General features: G+C 33.1%; 2 protein-coding genes across 8 annotated transcripts; both read left to right on the top strand.

Moving 5' to 3' along the window:
• Positions 1-173: 173 nt before the first annotated feature.
• LOC108735281 (nicotinamidase) lies at positions 174-10,347 on the top strand. Of its 6 annotated transcripts, XM_018467180.1 has the most exons (6): positions 2,137-2,173; positions 3,484-3,886; positions 7,651-7,837; positions 8,274-8,642; positions 9,699-9,867; positions 9,963-10,347. In XM_018467180.1, exons 2-6 carry the CDS (start codon positions 3,792-3,794, stop codon positions 10,193-10,195), a joined length of 1,053 nt encoding a protein of 350 aa, XP_018322682.1. In that variant the 5' UTR covers positions 2,137-2,173; positions 3,484-3,791; the 3' UTR covers positions 10,196-10,347. The 6 variants fall into 6 exon arrangements, with proteins under 6 accessions (XP_025834049.1, XP_018322687.1, XP_018322686.1 ...); XM_025978264.1 differs by lacking the exons at positions 2,137-2,173; positions 3,484-3,886 and adding an exon at positions 174-485; XM_018467185.2 differs by lacking the exons at positions 2,137-2,173; positions 3,484-3,886 and adding an exon at positions 966-1,379.
• Positions 10,348-11,884: 1,537 nt separating this feature from the next.
• On the top strand, positions 11,885-26,577 carry LOC108735280 (glutamate-gated chloride channel). 2 transcript variants are annotated; one of them, XM_018467178.1, is made up of 8 exons: positions 11,885-12,118; positions 13,057-13,169; positions 16,856-16,926; positions 18,446-18,669; positions 20,615-20,697; positions 20,759-20,893; positions 20,959-21,392; positions 24,381-26,577. In XM_018467178.1, exons 1-8 carry the CDS (start codon positions 12,057-12,059, stop codon positions 24,612-24,614), a joined length of 1,356 nt encoding a protein of 451 aa, XP_018322680.1. In that variant the 5' UTR covers positions 11,885-12,056; the 3' UTR covers positions 24,615-26,577. The 2 variants fall into 2 exon arrangements, with proteins under 2 accessions (XP_018322680.1, XP_018322681.1); XM_018467179.1 differs by lacking the exon at positions 16,856-16,926 and adding an exon at positions 13,779-13,846.
• The last annotated feature ends 210 nt before the right edge of the window (positions 26,578-26,787 follow it).

The raw sequence follows: 26,787 nt of genomic DNA, 5'->3' as shown, positions 1-26,787 counted from the left end.
TTCTTGTTAAATATAAATATTGTAATTATTTCTTTACTTTACTTTTTTTACTTTTTATTGTTTTTATTCAGTTGAGCTGCAAAATTTTGCAGAAACATGTTGAATGGGTTGCCTAAGCGTGGTAATAATTGCATTCTTTTTTATATTATTTATTTTTTTTCTCTNGTTGATGTAAATTCATCGTGGTATTTGTAAGTTTGCAATAAGTGTGTGCGTGCAAGGGGTGGCAGATAATCAGGAAGGTGGCACCTCTAATTTGAGAAACGGCACCCCAGGCCTGTAAGGAGAGGTAAACATTGCACTGTTAAACCCCTTGAGTGGCCCCCTCTACCCTATTCATTTGTATCGTGTCAGCTTGCGACATACCTTCCAGGCTTCGGTTTTGACATCATGAGCTCTTCCTCCGCACTACCCATTGATCTGTTTTATTTCTTCGAAGAAACAACGACTATGGAAGCCTGTTTTTCCGCATTTGATAAAAATAAGTGAGTATTTTCAGAAGTCCTGCTTTTTTTTTTAAAAAAGAATTTTTCGTTTCTTGAATCGGCTTACAAAAGCACATTTTCTTTGCGCGAATTTTCACGTTCAAAATTAGTCGCTCACGTCGAAGGGTGTCGTTCACATAAATTTCCTCGAATGACATTGCGACAGTTCACGAGATTCCATGTTTATAAACATTTCTTTAAACCACATATCCGTTACCAGTATCTGCTCCTTATCTTGTAGTTTTTGATTAATTTTTCACACATCGTTGTAACTAGCGGTAAAATACACCATGGTTCGACTGATAACCAATCTAAACAAATCAGTGTAACAAATAAGAAAAAGCTATTTTAATTATTAATACATGTTTTAATATTGTTAGTTTTTTTTTTCAAATATAATTGTAAATACGTGAATGCTTGTTATTAAAATGTTTTTAGTAGAAGTCTGGCGAGATGTACATATATGCGCATATTTGGAAAAGGTAATAAAGCAGAATTCGGGGAAGTACCTAATTGTAATTTGGAATACATATATTTGCTGTATAAATAATAGAGAACGGTAGCTAGAAGTTGCATTAATGAGAAAATATTTTCGTCGTGTGCTCTGAACTGATTGTACAATTACAGATATTTAGAAGCACAAAACAAAATTATTAGCGCCGCGTTTGAATTACCCCAGAGGCTTTTAGTTTGCCTGGATGGCTGTTTTTAAAAGTTAATTTGATTTCAAGGTTGTTATTGCGTTATTGGGATGTTCTGGTTATGTGCATAATTATTGCATTATCAATTTCGACGTAATAGGTTGCAAAAGTGATTCCCTGGCGTCCGTTGCATTGTTAACAACTAGTAAATGAAGTTGTGATGAACTTGAAATAGCTTTTTAGTGACATAGAGGTAAAGGTCAGAGGTTTCACGTAATACGCAGTATTTGATCGTACAATATTGCATTTACGATGAATATTGAAGTTCACCTTGCCATTGAATTGGTGCACTTCAATATGCTTTCGTCTTTATTGTATTGTAAATAGATTATGTAAGGTAGAGTCCGGCCGAGATTTATGGTGAAATGATATTAAATTTTAAACTAATCAGTTGTTAAAACCTTTTCATTGACAACGGAAAAAACTTTTAACGGAGTTAAAATTTTAATGATCTTGCTTTTTAAAAGGGATACTTAATTTACCATACGTAATAATAAATTTTTACACTAAACTTCACGGCATTGCTCAATGATTTGAAAAATTAATTTTTATGCCGTGCGGATCAAAAGTTGTCAAAGTTTATTCCGCGTTATTACAGGTATAATCCAGGCAAATTAGACTTTTGCATGGAAAATTTTGGATTGGACCTGATTTCTGCGTGTAAATTAGTAAAAAATGATGGACTTCATTGTGTGAAGAATTTCGTTTATAAATAATTTAAGGTCATTTTTTTTATGTTTTTTGTTTTTTTCTTAAATAACGTAGTTTCACTACTAGGACTCCTTCGTNTATATCTTAACATTACAATATAGAATAAATACGTCTTAACATACTAAATGGCAATTTACATGATTTTTTATCAACTGCTTGTTATTACATTGTGAATCTAAACAAAAAATTTTGAATTAAAGTATTTTAAAATTCGAATAACAAAGAAAACATAACCTGTAAAGTTACCTAATACATGTGTATCAACAGACACCACATGTAAGTAAAAGGGTAATTTACCTTAAGGTAATTAATATTAATGCTAGAGCATCATTATTTACACAATGTTCATCTCATTGTGTTGCAACTTAAGTGTTATCTATTCACCTATTTTTTTTAACAGCAATCCATAGAACTGCACATGTAACAAAATATGGAACAACTTACATTAATACAATAATTATAACATCATTAATATTTCATTTATTAAATTATTAGGAAAAATTAAATAAAAATTTTAAATAAATGTTGGGTTTTTGTTAGAAGAGTACTACGTTTTAGCTAACTTGCTACTTACTATTATCATTCTATTTCGTGTTATTTCGCATAGATGCCCCTCTATGTCTTCTGTAATTATTTTTTTTTGATGGGTTTGAATTTAAATAAGCGCATAGGAACGTGAACGTTTTGAATGGCATTCTTCAGATATCATACTTCCTTGTGAACAAATTTTTGCTATTATTAAGGCTGGTGACACATTGAAAATTTGGTACCACATAGGGAGTTTCTTATCTTTTATCTTTTATGACTAAATGCGTGATACAATACAAAGTTCCATGTGTGCAGAATTATTGTGAAAAACTGAATACTTTTCCGTTAAACTAATGATGTGGAACTAATTTCAACTAACTGAATTACATTGACACGCCAAATAACTTTGTTGAATAGCCTTTTATGTACATAGATAAAAAAACATTGTATTTATTTTGTGTTAGTTTACATTTGATTTCAAAATAAATAACGTAGTTTCACTACTAGGACTCCTTCGTGATTGTCATAATGTTAAAAATCACATTTATTTATTGTTTTATATTTCTGTGTGTGGAAATGAATACTAGGTAAAATTATTTTATGAATTATTAATTGTAGTGCTAATGACAAGTGTTTTTTTTTAATTACTTTTCAAGAGCATTCAGTTCTTGGTATTTAGTCTTCTTTTTTTTTTATTTATAATACTTTTTTATGTATATTGTCCTCCTGTTTAGCACCACTTTATATTATTTGTTACTATTGTTTGAAGTTTCGAATTACATCACACATGTGCTTCTCCTTTCTTTGATTTTTTGAAACGTCATAAGAAGGGATTGAATTTTTTGTTAAAAATACCGTGGTTGCGATTCACCCTTCACCTTTGGGAAATGTGTTTCAATAGTTGCTTTATACTTGTACTTACTTACTATAGAATGCCACATGTAAGAGCGCTGCCCAATTTTTTAGTAATTAAAATATATGCTATTTGCGTTAGGATTTTATTGGCAATTGTTTAAAAAGTTAGTAGGTTGTGTAATGTTGAAAATCTGCATTTGCAGCATTTCCGGAGAGTCGTCAATTTGTTTGCGTGAAAGAAGTTGAGCGGTAGCGGGTATTTCCCGAAATAATTACATAATTACGTGTTGATGTAAATTCATCGTGGTATTTGTAAGTTTGCAATAAGTGTGTGCGTGCAAGGGGTGGCAGATAATCAGGAAGGTGGCACCTCTAATTTGAGAAACGGCACCCCAGGCCTGTAAGGAGAGGTAAACATTGCACTGTTAAACCCCTTGAGTGGCCCCCTCTACCCTATTCATTTGTATCGTGTCAGCTTGCGACATACCTTCCAGGCTTCGGTTTTGACATCATGAGCTCTTCCTCCGCACTACCCATTGATCTGTTTTATTTCTTCGAAGAAACAACGACTATGGAAGCCTGTTTTTCCGCATTTGATAAAAATAAGTGAGTATTTTCAGAAGTCCTGCTTTTTTTTTTAAAAAAGAATTTTTCGTTTCTTGAATCGGCTTACAAAAGCACATTTTCTTTGCGCGAATTTTCACGTTCAAAATTAGTCGCTCACGTCGAAGGGTGTCGTTCACATAAATTTCCTCGAATGACATTGCGACAGTTCACGAGATTCCATGTTTATAAACATTTCTTTAAACCACATATCCGTTACCAGTATCTGCTCCTTATCTTGTAGTTTTTGATTAATTTTTCACACATCGTTGTAACTAGCGGTAAAATACACCATGGTTCGACTGATAACCAATCTAAACAAATCAGTGTAACAAATAAGAAAAAGCTATTTTAATTATTAATACATGTTTTAATATTGTTAGTTTTTTTTTTCAAATATAATTGNCTTTCATTGACAGTAGATCTTCGGATGATTTGTTGCTTTTTAAAGATGACTTTTACATGCAATTATTTACTTGATTAATGTACTACAATGTGTAGGAACAACTTTTCGAGGCAGATACGTATGTTAGCAATAAATAATTTAAGCGATCCATTTTTAAAATTTAATATGCCAAAACAATTCATACGGTGAAAAGAAATTAAAAGTGTTTTGCGAACAAATTACCGAGTTAAACTCTGGTGTTGTGGAGTTTATTTTAAAATTATAAATAAAAAAAGTTTCCCTGTTGTGTTATTGCCAAGTTTACATTACAGCGCGTGTTATTTTATTTGCCGCCGCAAAACACATAACAGTTTTACACATAGTTTTCAGGATCTTTTTTCGCGAAAATTTGTTACGCTGAGGACCTGTTGAATTGATGTAATTATTGATTTTTTTGACGTCATGAAATCTTTTACGTCATTAGTCAATTTTGATGCCGGTTTGCGAATTTTTTAAATGTCAGAACAATGTACCTATTATAGATATTTTTGGATTCAATGATTTCTTTAGAAGTTTTAGATACTTCCCTAGTAATAGTTTTGAAAGTTATGTTTTACCTTTTTCTCTCTGTCGTGTTGAATATTTAGTTAAGAAGTTGTAATGCTGTGTTTAATTTTTTTTGAAAATTACTTCGAGAGGTTTCGTGTTGCGCTGAAGCAGTAGATATCTGTAATCTTTATTGAAACTCCGATTACAAGTTTTTGATCCTTATTTCTTACCATCCAATCTATTTTTGATCTTTATTGAAACCCTTATTACAAGTCTTTGATATTTCTTATTATCGAAAGTATTCACCTTTTGATGGAGGTAATTGAGAATGATTCATGAGGAAATGGAGCCTTTCGTCTAAGAAGATTAAATTCCTTTACCAAGTAACCGTTTTTAACAAAAATTGCATTTTCCGAGAAAAAGCATTTAAAGAAATTGAATTGTTACATTTTTCTTGGTAAAATAAAGTACAAAAGACGTTTAGAAGTTGGAAATAAAAAAGTTGGAAAATTTTGCGAAAAAGGCACTTTCTTTCTATGGTTTCAGTTTATTACGTCAGTGGTTTCGGAAAATGGATCGATATTAAGGGGCACGCAGTCGACTACGGGAGGTATATGTATGGGTTGTTTTCAGCTATCCTAGATTTCCTTTAGGTGATGGGGTGTGGGTTCCAGGATCTGTGCTCACAAAGAATATGTAGGAAGTTTTTTTAAGTACTTTTATGATATCCAATCATTAAAATTATATTTTTTCATTATTTAACGTTGTTTTTGGCTTCTTATGTGAAGTAGACTTTTAGGTAAGATTCTTTTATTGGTCTTAATGTATAATGAGATTATAAAAATGTATTAAAAAGGGTTCTTTTCCAAAATGGAGGTAGTCGGATTCCTATGTTAAAAGTGGACACGAAAGAAATCGCTTTATCTCGATAAATCTTCATTTATTGAAGAAACTTTAACACTGAAAAATCGGACCCCTTTACTCTTATCGGAAAAGTGGTTCTAAACAACATTCTCATTTAACTTATTTGATTAAATCATACAAATTATGTTATAGAAGTAAAACGAAAAAACATCAAAATACGACCTTAAATTATTTAAGAACAAAATTCCTCACACTTGAGTATACGTGCAAGTTTATTAATGATGTTACGTAATCTGTTACTAATTTACATGTAAAAATCAGGTCTAGTCCAAACTTTTCCGAAAAAATGACATTTTTTTATTTAATTTAATTCGCCTGGACTAGCAGCTTAGAACCTCGGATACCGTCGGAAAGCGCCGCAGTTTCGGATTTTTAATTCAAAAATAAAAATATAAGATATTAATTCATTAGAGTATTATGGTTAATTAATCGATTACAGCAGCACAAAATAATTCATGAATCAGCTGACGCTAAACTACATATTTTGAGTACTGCCTTTTCAGTTAATTATCCTAATTAATTGTGGATAACAATTGATTCATCAGTGACTCAAAGTGACCACAGACCTGGATTATCAGGGAATTTAATGCAACTACGGAATATTAGAGTATTTCGTAAATTATCAGCAAAATTCTGAGTTCAATATTTCGAAATAATTTACATCAATCATGAACCTTCTCCTTTAATAGTCTATGTTATATTTTTAATATAGAATTATTAATAATTATTAGGGCGTAAATAAATTGTGTTATTAACTGTTAATTCTTGAGGTTGTTTTAGTTTTTCGTAAAAATATCTTACCATTTAAAGTTGTTTTCAATCTTTTATTCTTCATAAATGCACAATAAACATTATTAAAACAAAAATTGTACTGGACAAACGAGAATTAACAGGGAAATTTGAAATCATTTCTTTGTGGCTACCCTACTAGTAACTTCATTTTCTCTGGAAAGATAAGTCATTTAAAATATTTTTGTAAAGGCATTGAATTATTCTGTAAAAGTAGTAGTTTGAGTGTGCCTTTATTCCTAGATATCCGCAGGTCCTAGGCGGTTTTAATTTTGCCTTGCAAAATACAATTACTTTTGAATGCACGTTACGACTTCAAGAACTTAATCAGCCAAAATCAGCGCTGCCAGAGGAATTTCTTTTCATTACCTAGTTTTTTACCGAAGTGACGCCGCTAGATCGTCACGTAAAATGGCCTTCCTCTGTCAAATTCTTTGAAACTTTGGATTGCGGTAGTTCTTGACGTGTAGATAAAAAGTCTCGATGGGGCCCTAAATCGTAAAAACTCATCTTTTTGAGGTATAGTCCCTTAAAGTTGCATTCTATCGTAAGGACTTCCAAGATACAATTATTTACATGTAATATTTTAAAAAGATGGCTTTTAATCCACACCTCGAGAACTACTAGAATATAAAGTTTCAAGATAGAGCATATAGCGGGGTCATTTTTTATAGCGAAAAAAGTCCTTTTCTCCTTTAGTTGTTCACACGTATTTAAAAAAATTTAATAATTTTTCTGATCAAAACTGTGCTAATTAAATTTAATTTGTATAATCATTACATTAAGTGATTTTCAAGTTTTGTCACATTACAATGGCTGTTTATGTTGCGTGAGTCCTGTCGTAAAGTTTTATAGCTAATCCTGTATCGCGTGTCAACATGTTAACGTTTAAGTATTTGTGTAAATAGCGCGTGTAATATTTCAAAAGAGGAGAAAAAAGAATTAATTGTGAATTATTCATTAAATCATCTAAACAAAACGTGCCCATATATCATATACACGTAAAATTCATGTTTCATGCAAGACTGATCCGCTTTTTAATTAGCTTCTTGCACTAATTACTGCCGAATTAACTTTTAAGGTAATTCTAAAGGCATTTAAAAATAAAAATCCATTGTAGGGATGAAATGCTGGATATAGATGAGTTTCGGTGTATCTGTAGAGCGCTTTTTCGTAATGACAAAGGCAAAATTTATTCGCTTTCGGAAATGCAGTTAAGAGAGATATTTGAAGTTTTTGACAAAAACGAGGATGGTTATCTCGATAAAGAAGAGTTCGCATTTTGTTGGAACAACTGGATAAAAATTGTAAGTACTAGTTGAACGAACGAAGTATCAAATGTACCTAAAGTACTATCCAATTAGTTTTCTTCTTTTCGTTTTAACTTCATTACGTAGCTATTTTACCGCAATCTTCTATTGTTTAGTTTCTCTTGAACGGTTAAAATTTCGTAGAACTGAATGGGGAAAAAGAACGCAAAAACATATTTCTAAGTACAAACTTTCTTTCTCATTAAATCTATCATCTAACATGTTCTCGGAAACAGTTTAATAACAGAACCTAGTGCGTTCTTTGGCTTCTCTATACCATATTTCTTAAATGCTTTCTAGATATATGTATTTCATATGCTCGTTTTGTGGCATGTGGCTACCCTTAACGTAATTTAAACATTGTTCTCCTACCAAAGGTTTGGATACAGCTATTATTTCTTGATAGTATCCGAAAAAAAATGTAAAATTGTAGGTCGTCCGCCCAATATCGGTATTTTTAATTGTGGATGTCCAGAACGACTTTATAAGCGGCAGTTTAAACATAAGCCATTGCTCGGCCCAACAAGATGGTACTGAAGTGATAGAGCCTATTAATAGGCTTTTGGACACTGTACAGTTTGACGCAGTTTTTTACTCGCTGGATTGGCACCCTAGCGATCATATTTCCTTTATAGACAACATCGGACAAAGGGAACTAGATCCTTCAAGTCCAGTAACTGCAGAAAACGCAAAAGTCTATGACACAGTTATTTTCAAGGGTCCACCTCCTATGAAGCAAAAACTTTGGCCCCGACATTGTGTCCAGGACACTTGGGGATCTGAATTACATAAAGATTTGAAGGTACTGTGTCCAACTACAAGGAAGTTCAGTGAATTGACTGTAATGTTCTGCAATGGTCTGTCACATTCTTCTAAGCATTTCGGCATATTCAGTGGTGATTTGACTGGAGTTAGTAGAATTAAGATCAACTACACCCCAGGCAAATGGCTATCAAAAATGTGCAAATGTTTAAAGCAGATTTCAGTGATTATATAGCTAGATAATTAATCTGGAACTCAGTGACGATTAATCTGGAGCTAGTGAAATCTTGACTGAGTAGTCCCAGTTAAATTACCCACTGGAGCTACAAGAGACGTGACTGATTGACTTAATCATCACCATTGACGATGTCCAAATGTTTTAAGCAGATTTCTTGGGCCAATTATACCACCACTGACAGTTTCCGAACACTTGAAGGAGGATTCAGTGGTGATTTAGCTGGAACTAGCCCAGGCAAATCACCACTGATGATGCCCATACGTTTGAAGGAAAATTCAGTGATGATTAAGCTGCAGCTAGTGAAATATTGACTGAATTACTCCAGTTAAATTACCAGTTGGAGCTACAGGAGTCGTGCCTGATTGACTCAACCATCACCGCTGACGATATCCAAATGTTTAAAGCAGATTTCATTGATGATTTAGTTAGAGCTAGTAAAGTCGTAATACACTGGACTAATTATACCACCATTGACAATTCCCGAACATAAGGATGAGAATGCAGTGGTGATTTAACTGGAGTTATCCCAGTCAAATCACCTCTGATGATGCCCATATGTTTGAAGGGAAATTCAGTGATGATTAAGCCGGAGCTAGTGAAATATTGACTGAGTGGCCCCAGCTAAATTAAAGTCGTAACTCAATCATAACCGCTGACGATGTCCAAACTTTTAAAGAAAAATTCAACGATAATTCAACTGAAGTTAGTAAAGTCATGGCTTATTGATCTTAATCAAATCACTACTGAAAATGCCCGAATGTTTAAAGGAGTATTTAGTCGATTATTGCCGAACATCTCAGAAAAAGTTTTACAACGAAAACGAAAGAATGCATTTGTACTGATGGGAGGTTTTTCTAGGTAATAGATAATTCTATAAAAGTCTATAAGGGCACTAATCCTGAAGTAGACTCTTATTCCGTGTTTTGGGATAACAGAAAGCTGACAGATACAACGCTTTGTGCACAGCTTCGGATGAAAAATGCCACTGACATTTATGTGTGTGGTTTAGCCTATGACGTGTGCGTGGGTAAGTCAATTAAAATATCACTTGAGGGATAAAGTGGTGGAATTAATTTAACTTTGTTGCTTTCGCGTTACAAAGGAAAATTGTAATTTTTGTAGGAGCAACCGCTATAGATGCCTTATCAATAGGATATCGTACAATTCTGCTCGATGATTGTAGCAGAGGTGTCGATTTGGTCGATATAGAAAAGACCAAAAATTCTGTAATTGACAATAATGGCGTTATTGTTAATTCTAGTGATGTTAAGGCTATGGTAGAAGGTAGAGATAGAAGGCCTGAACTTGGCTACAAATTAGCCATGGAACTTAAAAACTATTCCATGGATAATTGAATTATTGTTATACTCGTTGTAGAACAGTTATTGTTCAAATGTTGATAAGTTCTTGTATTAACATTCCGTTATAATAACGAATTTAATTAATTCAATTAATTTAGATGTTAGTTCGTGTTCTTTGTAAACCAATAAAAATACAATGTTCTTTACTCTATTTTTTTGTCGTAATCTTAAAGTGTTGAAATATTTTCCTAGAAAATTTGGTACATGGTAAAAAAGGTGAGTGATCAAATATTATCTTATAATGAAGTTCAAGATGTCGACCGTGTAAGAGAAAAATTGGAAAAGTCAGAATGATTTGGAGAAATCGCAAAGGTAAAGAATGGTATTTTTTAATTTTGGCTTATGCAAAATTGTTGGAAAAATAGTGCGTCTGGTCAGGGGAAAATTCGGGAAATTTTCTTTCATTGACAGTAGATCTTCGGATGATTTGTTGCTTTTTAAAGATGACTTTTACATGCAATTATTTACTTGATTAATGTACTACAATGTGTAGGAACAACTTTTCGAGGCAGATACGTATGTTAGCAATAAATAATTTAAGCGATCCATTTTTAAAATTTAATATGCCAAAACAATTCATACGGTGAAAAGAAATTAAAAGTGTTTTGCGAACAAATTACCGAGTTAAACTCTGGTGTTGTGGAGTTTATTTTAAAATTATAAATAAAAAAAGTTTCCCTGTTGTGTTATTGCCAAGTTTACATTACAGCGCGTGTTATTTTATTTGCCGCCGCAAAACACATAACAGTTTTACACATAGTTTTCAGGATCTTTTTTCGCGAAAATTTGTTACGCTGAGGACCTGTTGAATTGATGTAATTATTGATTTTTTTGACGTCATGAAATCTTTTACGTCATTAGTCAATTTTGATGCCGGTTTGCGAATTTTTTAAATGTCAGAACAATGTACCTATTATAGATATTTTTGGATTCAATGATTTCTTTAGAAGTTTTAGATACTTCCCTAGTAATAGTTTTGAAAGTTATGTTTTACCTTTTTCTCTCTGTCGTGTTGAATATTTAGTTAAGAAGTTGTAATGCTGTGTTTAATTTTTTTTGAAAATTACTTCGAGAGGTTTCGTGTTGCGCTGAAGCAGTAGATATCTGTAATCTTTATTGAAACTCCGATTACAAGTTTTTGATCCTTATTTCTTACCATCCAATCTATTTTTGATCTTTATTGAAACCCTTATTACAAGTCTTTGATATTTCTTATTATCGAAAGTATTCACCTTTTGATGGAGGTAATTGAGAATGATTCATGAGGAAATGGAGCCTTTCGTCTAAGAAGATTAAATTCCTTTACCAAGTAACCGTTTTTAACAAAAATTGCATTTTCCGAGAAAAAGCATTTAAAGAAATTGAATTGTTACATTTTTCTTGGTAAAATAAAGTACAAAAGACGTTTAGAAGTTGGAAATAAAAAAGTTGGAAAATTTTGCGAAAAAGGCACTTTCTTTCTATGGTTTCAGTTTATTACGTCAGTGGTTTCGGAAAATGGATCGATATTAAGGGGCACGCAGTCGACTACGGGAGGTATATGTATGGGTTGTTTTCAGCTATCCTAGATTTCCTTTAGGTGATGGGGTGTGGGTTCCAGGATGGTTTTGATTTTGGGAGCGCGTATTTAGTGCGCAAATTTTCCGCACATGGTCGTGGTGCGCAAAGGCGAATCGATATAGGATTTTTCTCTCTGTCCATTTCGCTTAGCAGCGTTAGACTTCGGTTCATAGGCTTATGGCCTGGCGTGCTATAAATTTCGGCGCCCATGGCGATGTGAGTGACTCTTGTGCGTGGCGGTCGGCAGGATGAGACATGGTTACGAATTGCAGTTGAATTAAACTTCGTGCAGGGGATGCAAGCCACGATCCTGCACGCCGTTTTGGCGATAATTCTGCATGTCTTCCATGTGATCGAGTAAGTTTTTTTTACTTGATGGGCCCACTACATCATCGTCATTTAATGTACATACCAACACTTCCAGATTTTCATGGGAAAATCTTTTTCTTTTGCCCAAAAGGAAACTTAATTAAAAAGTCCTTTAATTAATCCGTCCTAAATGATTCCCCACTTCCTTATGTGTAGGAAAACAATCCAAGCCATTTCGTCGTAAACAATTTCAGTATCCATCAATGATTTCTATTTTTGGACTTGGTGTTGTTTTGATAATTTTCCAGTTTTCCTTTAAATCTGAACAATTCAAAATTTGTGTTTAAGCATGTTTTTCGCAGGCATTCGTAGTTTTTGCTAATCGATGTTGTACCAAGTAAAGAGTTTTCACCTGTAGCAAAATGCGCCCTAATTTCCGCAAAGCTTTGCAGAAATTATCTTGCATTTAATACAAAGGTCAATGAACTTTGGCAAAGCGTTTAATTTGAAACAAATGAATACTTGACATGGGCCACTTTTGCGTGCATTCCTGTTAAATTAATTTGAATGCGCGCTGTAACGAAATTAAATTGGAATTGCAGCTTTGAAATTTTGTTTCAAACTATTATGAAACACTTAATAACTCGACCGATCGGTGAAGTTTAATACGATGAAAGCAATGCTTGATTAATTATTGCAATTATTTATATCCCAGTTTCAACGTTTAGCCATTTGGAATGTTCAGTTACAATCTCGATATAATCAACTATTATTAACACATTCAACTGAAATGAACAATTCTGTGAAGTTAAATTTAGGACTTCGTGTGTGTTTGCCAAGCGTTTCTTTACAGGCAACTCGTTCCGTAATATTTTGGCAAATTACAACAACTCATTGTTCCTAATTCATACGTAGAATATCGCAATAGTGTTTAATTAACGATAAGAAGGGCATTGCAAGTAAACATGTGCTTTGATTTTTAATAGATGTTCAAACGTCAAGATTAATTTTCGAGAAAAGGAAAAAGAAATTCTGGATCAAATTTTGGGCCCAGGACGATACGATGCGAGAATACGGCCGTCTGGTGTAAACGGTACAGGTGAGCCTGTTTACAAGAAAGTCTCAACGTGATCAACAATACTAACCGATTGCCAAAAATTATACATTTAGGGAAAACACCGAAAGACATATTTGAAAGTATTCAAATGAAATTTGAAACACTATAATAGTGATTCAGGTCTAAAGGCCGTCGTCGGTTGGAGTTGCTTCCTGGTACAAAGACGAGCTCCTTCAGAAGTTCTTCCATCCCCGATACTCTTGGTATCAAAACGTTAGGAAGCAACTTCAACCAAGGACGACTTTTAGATCCGAATCAGGACAACAGGACAAAAGCCTTTACTAGTAATATGTATTCTAAATAAGTATTTAGCAAGTATGATAAATCATTTGGGACCGTTTGGCGAATTCCTTTCACACTTTTCTAAAAATACTCAGATGATTCAATAGAAAAGCGACAAATATCTTCTATGGCATTTACAAATTATGCACTCGAGTCGTACGTAAAATCGTATAAATTGGTACTGTTTGAACAGACGACGACGTTGTTGGTCTTGTTGGTCTTTTTTTGAACTAATGTTAAGGTCAATTGTCGATGATAAATCCTTAATCGGATTTTTCGACAAATTGTGATAAACTGCCGTCAATTTAGATGGTCCGGCAGTAGTGCAAGTAAACCTGTTCGTCCGAAGTATAGCAACCATAAGTGACATCAAGATGGTAAGTGGAGTACCATCCACTCCCAGGTTCTTGTAGGCTATTGTAGCACTCAGTGTTGTCAGGTCTTAACTATTAACTATCTTCGTTCTATGCATGTTTTTTTTTATCTTTAAATTGTCCACTAATAAGTATTACTACTGCAGTCACACCCATGATATGAACAAGCGACACCGTGTATATTAAGAAAACACCGAAACCCAAAACAATTTTGCGCGAAATTTTGGGTTTAAGTGTCATTTATTTAGTTTAGTACCATAGAATTCCATTTGATTTTCTTGTTTGTATGGTGAAGTCCGAGAAAATTGCCGAAAGCTTTGTAAAATTGTAAAGATCCCCGCCATGTTTTTAATAAACAAAAGTATACGGGTAGTCGACACCCTTTATACGGAAAGTAAAATGTCGAAATTGAAGGGGAAAATTGTAACCGATGAATAGAAATGGGTCACAAAAAACCCATTATGTTTTTAATAAACAAAGATGTAAAAACGTTATCAGGTACCTACTCACGTTGTTATTATTATTAAAGTTTATGTCGTTTTGCGTTTCTTTGTCGATTTTTATCCGACACGAAAGAAAACAAAAAGCGAAACAATAAAATTTTTTTTAAAGCCTCTAAAGTGGTACTGGTTAATCGACGGTTGCCTTTATTTAAAGAAAACTGAAGCCAAAAGCACCTATGTAATAACGATTGATGGAAAATTTCTCGTGTTCTATAATAAATGTAAAATACGTTTGAAATTAAACTACCTGAGCTTTCAGGAAAAGGAAATGCGTTCCTAATAATATCGATATCAGACTATGAATTATTATAATTATTGAAACGCGAATTATACATTTAATTAATATGAAGGCGTAAACGAAAAAGAAGTCAATAATGGAAAATAATTTTCCGGATAATTTTTTCGATTTCGATTTAATAATTTGCAATTACCAATTAACACATAATTAGAATTTAAATAAATTGATGTTTGAAATATGAAGTAATAATTGGTTTAAAATAGTTCTACTGATTGGTTTATATTATGTACAATTATTGTACGAAATTCCTATATTATGTGCCGGGCATCGCGAATGATACAACGTTGTAGATAACACATTCAATCTAAGTACGTTTGCAGTAACTGCTTTAATCAGTTTATGATTTTAATTTGGAAAAATGTGTACTATTTGCTTCAATTAACGAATTGATTACCTACGATGCATAGTAATGTACCTAAACAATACAACGGTCGATGTAGTAACTACATTAAAAGATATTGTTAGCCAAATTGTGCTTGCTATTGTCTCAATTCTGATTGTTGTTATCCAAATTATAACTATTGTTACCTAAACTCCGCTAACAGATATTGAATATCGTTACACAAATCCTAACACTTAATGTCTCTATTGTTTATTACTGTGTTCAAATTCTAATGTTTTCGTTAATTTAAATTCGTATTGTAATTATTCAAATCCTATTTGTTGTTCTCAAAACTTTGTTGTTTTTGAAATTCTAACAATTGTCGGATTGTCGCCTAAAATCTACTTATTGTTATTCATATTCTATTGAGTGTTATTTAAATTCTGGATATTATTATCCAAATTCTACGTATTATTATCTAAATCCTATTTGTTGTCGTCGCTGGGAAGCACCTATACAACGATGTTCCTGGTATTTCAATTTAAACGTACATATAACATCATATGAAACATTTACAAAATGTGGAGTTTAAAGTGGGATAAATGTTAAAATTTATTGCAAGTTAATAATATAAATACAAATGTGGACCTTTAATTAGTAAATTTAACATTAATATTTACTATTGCAGGACCGTTTTAATAAAAACATATCGATTCTATATAGTAAATTTCAGTTAGAGAAGTCGTTTTGTTTAGATGAAATACATATATCTATATTATCATACCAACACGACGATTATTGCAATTTTTAGATTAGAATCCTGTAGTTTCGCTTTTCAAATAGATAGATAGTTTTTGAAGTTTTAAAAATTATATAATGTAACTTTTGGATTGACCTTTCGACCTGACAACACTGTGCAGTGTTCAGCGTCTTTTTATCGCTGCAACACTGAGCTTTCGTAGGTCTAGCGTTACTTTTATTATAAAGTACAAGTTGCTGAATGCATTTTTTTTTGGGTAGTTCGGTACCCAATAGATTGCAGGTGCGGGTGCCTTCATTCTAATCATAAGCTATTGTGGGAAATTCAATTTAAAAACTTTTCCTAAACTTAGCCAATAAAAATTGAGATGAAATGGGTTTTATTTGTCTGTTATACATATAAATGGAAAATTCAAATACAAACATTCCATCTAACAAGAGGCTTTTGAAAGAATACAATTGTAGTGTATATTAGTGATGTAAATGCAAAATTTGATTGCGGAGAAGTTGTTAATTAGCTTTTAGTTAGTTAAAAAAGTGGAAAATCCTTTTTTTCTTCTGGAATACTATTAGAAGTGTTTGGAATTATTTTTGCAGAAAAAAAACCGAATGAAATTTACAAATCGCTGAGAGTTGTTCACTAAGAACTTGTAGGAGATTTCTTAAAGTGTTCACTCTCGGAAATTTTATTCATTCATTCATTCTTTACTAAAGTAGAAATGTAAAACTCTTACCGAGAAAATTGCCCATGGTAATGTCGATTTTATTCTTTTATTACCGCGAAAGAAATTCTATTCAGAAGTAGATTTTAATTTTACTAATATCTAATACATAATAAAACCCATTTCATCTGATATGCATTATCATCACACAGGGGGTTTATAAAAGTTTTTACAAAACCATAAACGACAACATAACAGTTTTGTGTCCCTTTTTGGTATTTCCGATATATCCGCAAATATCCATTTAACAACCTTTTAGTCCAATTGAAACATTACTATAGCAATGCGGATATTTGCGGATGTTCTGTTAAAAAAAAAAAAAAACACTATTTAGGTAAGCCCAGTGGTTTTCCGCCATGAATTTTCTATTGAGTGAGTAATACTATTTATTTTGTTTATACGATGTAGGAGACGCCCCGACCATAGTTAACATCAACTTCTTTCTTCGATCTATCAGCAAAATAGACGATTATAAAATGGTGAGTCGCGAAATGGGACTGTCATTTGATGGTTGTGTCGTGTTTTCGTAAAGTGGTAGCGGTAACAAAAATAACCGTGCACTTGGTGACTTTAACAAACCACTTTGTCTTCATAAGCTGTCGCTGTTACCAACTACACAACGTTTCACATCGCTTATCCAACAAGGAATTTCCTGCAATCCCATTATTATTTTTCTTTTCTCATTTTAAAAGGAAAACGTTATCGTCAATTTCTTGTGGGTATGCGATGTGATACCCATTCACGTAGTAGCTGATCAAATTGTATTTTGTGTTACAATATGTTGTGTAGAGATACACCGCTTCATATTCATAATGTAATGTATTATCAAAGTGGTTTGTGCAATTTTGATATATGGCCCATTGAAACAAGTCATTTGCAGGGGAAATTTAATGTCTTTGTATACAGGATGTTTCATAAAATAACTATCTAGCAGAAGCAGGAAGGTAGCTGATTTTTTCTTTGACAATATTCTTTTGTAACTATCGATTTTTGATGCAATTGATTGTACAAAATTATTAAGAAAAACAAGTAAAGCAACAATTTGGCTTGTAACCTGACATAAAAATGTTCAGTCTCTCAGAGTCTCTGAAAGCGAGAGAGACTGTCTAGAGATACTCATTTCGTGTCCAATCTCTGAACGAGAGACTCGAATCTCTCAATAAGTGGTGTCTCGATAGACATGGTTAAAATTCAACATATTTCAGAGATCCCAGTCTTTCTACGAGAGACTCGAGTCTCCCAATTTTTCAGTTTTATTCATTCAGTCTCTCTGTGAGAGACTCGAATTTCTGAATTAACAATTTTATCGTTCGAGTCTCTCATACAGAGACTGTGAGAGATCCGTAAAAACACCTAGGCAATAACAGAGAGACTGTGAAAGACTGCGAGAGACGCTCTCACAGACGCTGAGAGACTGGAGAGAGACTGAAAATTTTTGTCTAGGGAAGCAATGTCTACATTTAACAAACAAGAAGATCATTCAAATAATGAAAAAAAGAACCCTGTGTTTTCGGCACACTTCATAGCTAGTTCGTTTGAGGACTAAAATTAAAAACTTGTTTCAATGATATGTGTTTGTATGTCTGTAATACTTTAAGAAGAGCTAAATGAAATATGCGAACTAAATAAATGTCAATGCACAGAACCGTACTGCGTGAATAAAGTATAAATATATAAATTAATATCACGCACCCAGTGGTGGCGTTGTTCTTTTTCTTTTTTCTTGTGGCGATGAGGGCACCAGCACCGGCGCGTGCACGCGCTGTGAGCTGCATGTCGTTCATGTCATGTCATGTTATGTCATGTCATGCCATTGTGTCCCAGTCTGCGGGAAAATGCTTGCTGCTGCTTGCATGTGCCTTATTAGTCGGATAGATGTTGCTTGCAGCATGGGTGTCATACATACGTAAATAAATGGGCGCAGGGCGGGCCAGTTTTTGTGTCGGTCTGGGTAGAAACCCGTCCCTGAACGTTGCATTCCATAATTACGTCTTGCAGGAATACAGCGTGCAGCTAACGTTCCGGGAACAATGGCTCGACGAACGGCTCAAATTTGGAGATTTTGGTGGAAGGCTCAAATATCTTACCCTTACCGAAGCGAACCGGGTCTGGATGCCCGATCTCTTCTTTTCTAACGAAAAAGAGGGTCATTTTCACAATATTATCATGCCTAACGTCTACATAAGAATTTTTCCGTACGGATCTGTTTTGTACAGCATTCGGTAAGTTTATGGCTAACTAGAACTAGATTCTAATGAACGGATATCTTTTGTTTAAAACGATTCGCACGAATAAAATTGAGCGAGCATCTAAAGCACGCCTTTGTACATCAAGTTTTGGTATTTCCCGGAAATCGTAGGATATTGAGTTACCTACAAAGAGGGCGAGGCGAAATACAATATCTTTTCTAAAAGCAGACGCCTGTTCGCATGTCTCTTTCTAAGGTTTTATTTGATTAAAACTGCTACCTTTTATTTCAATAATGGGATTTCGATTCGCTACTTTGATTTATTGTCGGAAAACGTAATAGGAAAAGCAGTGGCAAATCTTTTAGTAAGTTTTTATCCTCATCCCCATAATATTATCTATTAAGGTTGAAATAGATTGTAATACAAAAGAGCAGGGGCAATTGCAACTTGAAATAAGTAAATGTAAGCACTTCCTCTATACGGGAATTTGAGCAATAATTCCCTATAGGTGAGTTCAACGCAAAAGAAAACTTTTTAACATTTTAGATTATTTAAAAGTAACTGTATTCCGTTAAAATTTTGTTTACCTAAAAGTGTTTTGTCAAACAGTAGGTGGACTGTCCGGGTGGGCCAGTCTAGCTTGCAGTAGACAGACGAGTATTTGCGATTTTCTGAAACATTGACAAGATGAAAGAATTCATGCAAATTGTTTTTGAGACAATATGTGAAAAAACGATTAAACTCGTCGAACTTCTTTCTATTTCCATTTATTTCTTTTTCGCCTTTCTTGATTCAATGCGAATAGAAGAAACAATTCTTCTCCGTCAAAGGAATTGTTTGACATGTTGAATCGAAAACAAGAAAACAAAACACGAATTCAAGAAATAATAACTTAGACAAACATTTTTTAAGCTGGTTCCTTCTACTTCTATTTGTCTGCATTATCTCTGACTATAGTCCGCGGTAGACGTGGTTGTTCTGTTCAGAGCTTTTAATGAAATTTGAGTAACTTAGAAACACAGATACAGCAATTAGGTGTTTCATTAGGATGAAAATATTAAGTAAATTTAATGGTAAAAGGGGTTTTTAGTTGTTTGCATTCGGTTTACCAGATAATTTACAATTAGTCTTCTGTTTTATGGCGATGCGAGGCACCTCCACCAAAAATTTAAAATCAAAATTTGATGTAATCCGCTGTGATATTTCGAAAAATCTTTTAGTAAATATTTGGTATCAGCGGGGTTTACTTTTGATTTAATTCTTTTGGATTACATATCGCTGTTCGTGCCTAAACTACGTTTTGTGGATTAAACGTCTTTTTTTAATATCTTCGCAACTCAATTTCCTTCGATTCAATTTCGAAGTAGAAATTTAATCAGACGGTGTTAATAAAATCAGCGAAATTGAATAATTAAACTGGCATCGCATGAAAAGGAGGAAGAAGATAAAAAATTGTTGGTGGATTCAGAGAATGAATGACTACATAATTCGGCATTTTTTCATGCCATGTAATTATGGAAAAGCTGCGATAAAGTTCAATTAAGTTTCTTTACTGTGAACATTTTGTTTTTACTTTTGAGGTAATTGGATGATTATTCTCACCTTTCTTGAACAAAATTAAATGCCATTTGGGGGAATTATTATATACCTAATTTGACAATTGGTTAATTATTCTCATCAGTTTTCGTTCCGCTTGCGACATTTCCTTATTTTCTATTGCATTTCCATTTTTATTTCTAATTCCCCAAAATTTTTCCTCGGAATAGACGTTTATTCTATTAGATGGAATGTTATTGATTCGGAAAAGTTTTCCGTTTGAGAATATTCTGTAGTTGTGTGTAAGGGAAAGTGAAACGTAGTACTTATTGGAAATAAGTAAAGGTTAAAAATAGATAGCTTTCGATAAATACCCCTGAAGGATCGTTGAATATTATGTATTTCCTTTCAGTAAAAGTTTAAAGGTAATTCTGTATTACAGGATATCCTTGACGCTCTCCTGCCCTATGAATCTAAAACTGTATCCTTTAGATCGACAAATATGTTCCTTAAGAATGGCTAGTTGTAAGTAAACGTTATTAATTTATTGATTGGAAATTGCATTTGATACAATTTTCCAATTTAGATGGTTGGACTACGGACGATTTGGTTTTTCTTTGGAAAGAGGGCGATCCGGTGCAGGTTGTAAAAAATTTACACCTACCTAGATTTACTTTAGAAAAGTTTCTAACAGACTACTGCAATAGTAGAACGAACACAGGTACTTGTTATTTATTTTCCTCCGACTTGCAGCAACGGGAATGAAACTTTCCTTCCCTTTTCCAGGAGAGTACAGCTGTCTTAAAGTAGATCTCTTGTTCAAAAGAGAATTCAGTTACTATCTCATCCAAATCTACATCCCTTGCTGCATGCTTGTAATTGTATCGTGGGTATCGTTTTGGTTAGATCAGGGTGCCGTTCCAGCTCGCGTGTCTCTAGGTGTGACAACTTTACTCACAATGGCTACTCAAACATCGGGCATCAATGCCTCTTTACCACCCGTATCATATACGAAAGCAATAGATGTTTGGACTGGGGTTTGTTTAACGTTTGTTTTTGGAGCACTGCTTGAATTTGCTCTAGTGAATTACGCCTCGAGGTCCGATATGCACAGGGAAAATATGAAGAAGCAGCGAAGGCAATGCGAACTAGAACATGCCGCTTCAATGGATGCTACAAGTGACCTCATTGATACCGAAAGTAATGCTACATTTGCCATGGTAAGCAAAAGAAATTTCGTAACTACTGACGACCGAAAACGCATGCGCTACTTATCCCCTTCCCTTTCGTATACGCTACTAACCAACGTGTCGACATTGGTCGTACATACTTCTTTTAACGTTCTGTGTTGATTTTGTGGATAAATTTTAATATCACTTGATACGTTTTACAAACGAAGAACGACAGGTCAAGTGAAATCGTTACAAAGGTGGATGTCACAGGTCAAAGTTTAATATCCTGCTTGCTAGTACTACTACGTCTAGAGATTTCTTATTTTTATTAGGTATGTATTTACTTAATATCTGTCTCTTTGAACGAGATAGATTTCCTTTGAGAATAGAAATACGCGACTGTTTCTATTGAGTAATGCTTTAATATTCAATCCCTGGAAAAGCGAAATTGGAAAAACACAGTAGCAGTTGTATCCATGTAAAAGGAAACTATTCCTTTCAATGTTTACGCAATGTTCAATTTAACGAAAGTCGAGCTATTTTTGAAACAAAATCACCGCAATACAAAACGTACCTACAATGAATAAAAGGGAAATCGTATTTTTAACATTTTACGAGACTATTCATAAAACACGTTCGGTGGTGTTTTAAGTTGATGAAAAATAAGCGATGTAATTTATTAACGCCAGGGAAAAACGGTAAAAATGTTAAGTTTTAATTACACGTTCTACTTCCACGTTTTTTTTTTTTTATCGTTCATTATAAGCGATACTTAATCAATCTAATAAACAACAATACGTTTTACATTTATAATATACATACACACTCTGAAGGGGTTGATTAATATTATATTATATATACTGCTTATTTCATCCCCGAAAATGATGAAAATGGTTGACTAATTTTGAATGAATTGAGTAACGTATGATACAGGGTGTAAGTTACGATGTAATAGACTTGACTTTCAATTGCGCTTGACTTGATGAGTTATTGAGAGTATTTATTAATTAATCTTGCAATAAATATCTATAAATGAAATTATAAAAAGGAAATAACAATTATTATTTTCGGAAACGTTGGTAAATGTAATTTCCTTAATGTTCAATTATTGGCATACTTCCACGAGCTGAATAATAAAAGTAATTTATTGATTAATAATGTAATCAATATTCATTTGTTTTCTACTTAAAGTTGACTGGTAAAGTAAACTGATGAATGTAATTAATTGGAACTACGTTTACAGAATGTAAATCCATATATTATTACAAATCCATGCACAATTTTTAGCAAAAAATACAAATGTCACCGTGCGATTGATTCGAGTTGTTATTTATATTACTTAAATTAAGTAATTGCTCTAATTTTTATTAGCAAGCATTTTAATAATTAACTGTTCAATTTAATATTACGACGTTGTTCACGATAATACGTAGAGGAAAATAATCATGTTTATACTAATTTCAAGTGACATCGCTGATAGACCGGTAAAATACAATTTTCATCAATCATCTTTTTTTCTGGTAGCGTGCTTGAAGCTGACTGAAGTAAACACTACTGTGCTTGAAAACTGAAAAGCTATTGCATGCTTATATACATCTCATATCGCATTTGAGATTAGTAAAATTGATATTAGGTAATATTGGATAATACGTTACAATACAACAAAGAGAATTTAGTAGTGGAAGATGTAATTTGACCTTAACAGTTCCGAGCAGATATTTGAATTGAAATTGGGCGAGATACAGAAAGGTGAACTATGAACTTTGAAATCATAGTTCCGATCTCTTCCAAGCTCGTAGATACGGACCCTTTATTATGAAGTGCTATTACATATTCAGATACTTGTAGAATGCTGAAGTAGTTTTTACTTCAAGTACTTACCAACATCATTTCGAAAATTTGCATTTCTGACAAAGCTCGAATTCAAAACTATTTTTGTTCCTATTTATTACATCTGCATAGAGTGCACAAACTTTATAAGCACCGTTAAAGTTTAATAATTATCTAATGCAGCTGTTTTACACAAACCTAAAGCAACCACTTCATGATGTTTACATGGTTGTTATTAATTTTTGCATGATATGTGTACTACATATATTAATTTTGTTTGTGAATCCGCTTTTACCGTCAGTTTCCCCACGTAATTTTACGTGCTTTTGGATATCAAAGGTTTATAAAATCATATTTCTAGTTTTGAAAATGTACGAACAGGATTTTATGCGATTTATAAATCCATCCTGCGGGTATATGAGGTCTAACAGTTTTATTTTAATTCCGCTGTCGGCTCTTATGGTGAAAGATATTTTTACGCTTTCTTAGTCTTCCGTAGCTTTTAAAATAAGCTTTTCAACATCCAAATATATATATATATATATACACGAACGCTTTTTATTTGATTTACATATTTCCTTATGTCAATGCATTTAGTGTAACTTGTTTATTTTTAAATCAATTGTAAATCTGCCTTCACCGTGAAATTTTACAGTTCGATTTCCTTCAGAAGTTTACAGAACGGATTTCGAAACATTCGGAACGCTTTTTTGTACAAATCTTGGATATAAGGAGATTAAACTGTTTAGTTTTTTACTCAAACTGCTAAATTGCGTCAATAGTTATCTTTATGCATTTAAATAAATTATTCTGTGAAATAACATTTTACATTTCACTCCGATTCCAAAACTGCTTTTACGTTTTACCATGAAATACTTCATTAGGTGTCTCTAGTCTTTAACGATAAGTTATAGAAGTGTTATCCGACCGATTCACCGCGCATCGCTTCCACGTGCACATTTTTAAGGTAGCTAAAAATGTAGAGAAGTTTTTTGTATTGATTATGAATTGTAATAAGGCGCACTTTCTTTGTTTATACTTCGATTTTCGTACGTTTTCGGTCTTCAGGAGTTTACAGAATGCATTTCTAAAGTATTGAAGAATTCGGAGCGCTTTTCTGTACGATATTTGTTAAAACTATTTGGCACTACGAATGTAAGTAAACATAAAGTAAGACATAGATGTTCTTATTTGGTTTACTTTTAGAAACCACTTGTCCGTCACCCAGGTGACCCAATGAGTTTAGAAAAAGTTCGACAATGCGAAATTCATATGCAACAAGCTCGACCAAACTGCTGCCGATCATGGTTATCCAAGTTCCCAACTAGATCTAAAAGGATCGATGTAATATCTAGGATAACTTTTCCATTAGTTTTTGCACTATTCAATGTTATTTATTGGTCGACCTATCTGTTTCGGGAAGAAGCCGAAGAATCATAAATTCCTTTTTCCTCACTTTACTTGTTGTTCAAACAATACCTTATTTTAAACTAAACAAAATCATTTAATTATCTGTCATGTGGAGACCGCTCTTCTTCAACCCACTGTTATCAATTTAGCATGGCATTATACACAAAATGTCGAAGTTCGTGTTTACCTACAAACTCTTTGAGGGAGACCTCATCACAATTTGTTTTCTCTAAGTGTTATGGGATTTTTTTGCTCAGTTCTCAGCTAAATCTTGAATAATATTTATGAAGGGCATTGAAAAATATACGAACGCTTCCTTTAAAAATATTACTCAAGTTTACTCACTGTAATCTATACGCCACAAAATGAAATGTATACGTATGAAGTACTTACATGTAACATCTAATTAAAAATTGTCGGAATATCAACCAATGCTTCATAAAAAAAAAGAAATTAAAAAAAAAAATAATAAAACGTAAATAGCAGCAAAATAAATAATAACTGTTAAGTGTTTTGTTGTTTCCCTATTTCAAGAGCTGTCTATATGTATATGGAACTGAGTTGTTTGAATTCCGATAATTGAATCGTCCCCTTCATGTATGTAATTGTTCCCCAGAAATAAGTTCAAAAATGAAAAGAGATGAAGAGTATTGGTCTAAACACTAAGTAATTAATTTGACTGCAAAAAGAGTGAGTTGTACCATTTATGAGCCACTAGGTTATCACTAGTGTTTCGAAGTATTTTTGGTAACTGTCTAAATGATGGCACTCACAGCTGGAGGGGGCGCTAATGGCTAGAGGGTGTTTTAAATTAAAAAAATGTTTTTCGTTGAAGAGGGAGGCGCAAGGGTGGGGACAATGCTCGATATTTTACTCTCCATACATTCATCATTACAACTTTTTACTGTTGTACTTCCTCCGATCATGGGTCCCATCATCTGTAATTGTCTAAATGATGGTACGCACAGTTGGAGGAGGGTAAATAGCTGGAGGGTGTTTGACATTAAAAAATGTTTTTCGTTGAGGAGGTAGTCGCAAGAATGCTTGATTGTTCCCCTCCATACGTCCACCATAAAAAACTTTTTGAGTGTCGTAATGACCATCCCCACTCTCTCCGACCATGGGTTTCATCATCTATACAATTACCGTATTTTTTTGTACCGACATATTATAACATCATATACTAATTATATGCGTAGTGCACAACATTGTTCCATACAGGGTGGTATCGTATTTGTTTATTTATATTTGCGATATTGGTGTAGAAATATTGCATTTAATATTATAAGTATATCCAGTTGTTGAATCGTGCATGAGATATTAACCACTTTATTAGGAGAGATATATTGATGAGCGTTTGCTTTTTTGAAATCGATTTATTTGTGCTTGAAATAATTAATGATTAAATTTTTGGGAAGTTTAAGTGAAAAAGTGGTAAATGTCTTTACGAGGCAACTGATGTTCCTCTATCGTTGATTCGAAATAGTTTATTAAAGTTACGTTGAGCTACAAAAGGTTGTGCTGTTGTATGTTAAGTAGAGATAACAATTTAAAAAAAAAATAATAGGTTTTTAATTTTTTCCTTCGCAGTCGTCCTTAATAATGTTTGCGAATAATAAGAGCGACTATTCCATTAGGTTGATAAATATAATATCGGCATTTTATATTAAGTTATTTAAGCTAAAATGTACATATTAGGAAAGTAAGAAAATGAATGCTTCAAATCTACTCGATAGTTTCTAATTTTGTGTTCAACACATTATACAAACTATTTTTTTTGTCAGTCACTGTGACCAACTGTAAATATGCGTTTGTTAATTTCGTTTGTTTATTATGAAAATGAATTATTTGCTCATTTTAGCATACCTAGGACAAGCACAAAGAGTTACCGGAAAAAAACTCTTCATGTACATAATTAATTGCTTTATAAAACTGTACTACACGACTGTAATTTTTAATGTATAAGGATAATATAGAAGATCTACCAAAGGAATGTTCATCTATTATTCCTTTTTTATTTGCACCGATTAAAATAATTACTTAGTCTTAATTATATCCTCACCTCAAAGAACCCTAATATTCACGCCAAGGTTTAAGAAAAGTACATATACCTGTACCCATCGTTCCGCACTCTTTTTGGGGTACTTACAATACGAAAACCTTAATTTGATATAAGGTAAATATACTGGCCACTAAGCAAACA

Source organism: Agrilus planipennis, unplaced genomic scaffold (assembly GCF_000699045.2).
Source record: "Agrilus planipennis isolate EAB-ADULT unplaced genomic scaffold, Apla_2.0 scaffold15, whole genome shotgun sequence".
Taxonomy (NCBI): Eukaryota; Metazoa; Arthropoda; class Insecta; order Coleoptera; family Buprestidae; genus Agrilus; species Agrilus planipennis.
Note: the sequence above shows the minus strand (reverse complement) of the source record. Positions and strands in the feature narration are given on the sequence as shown.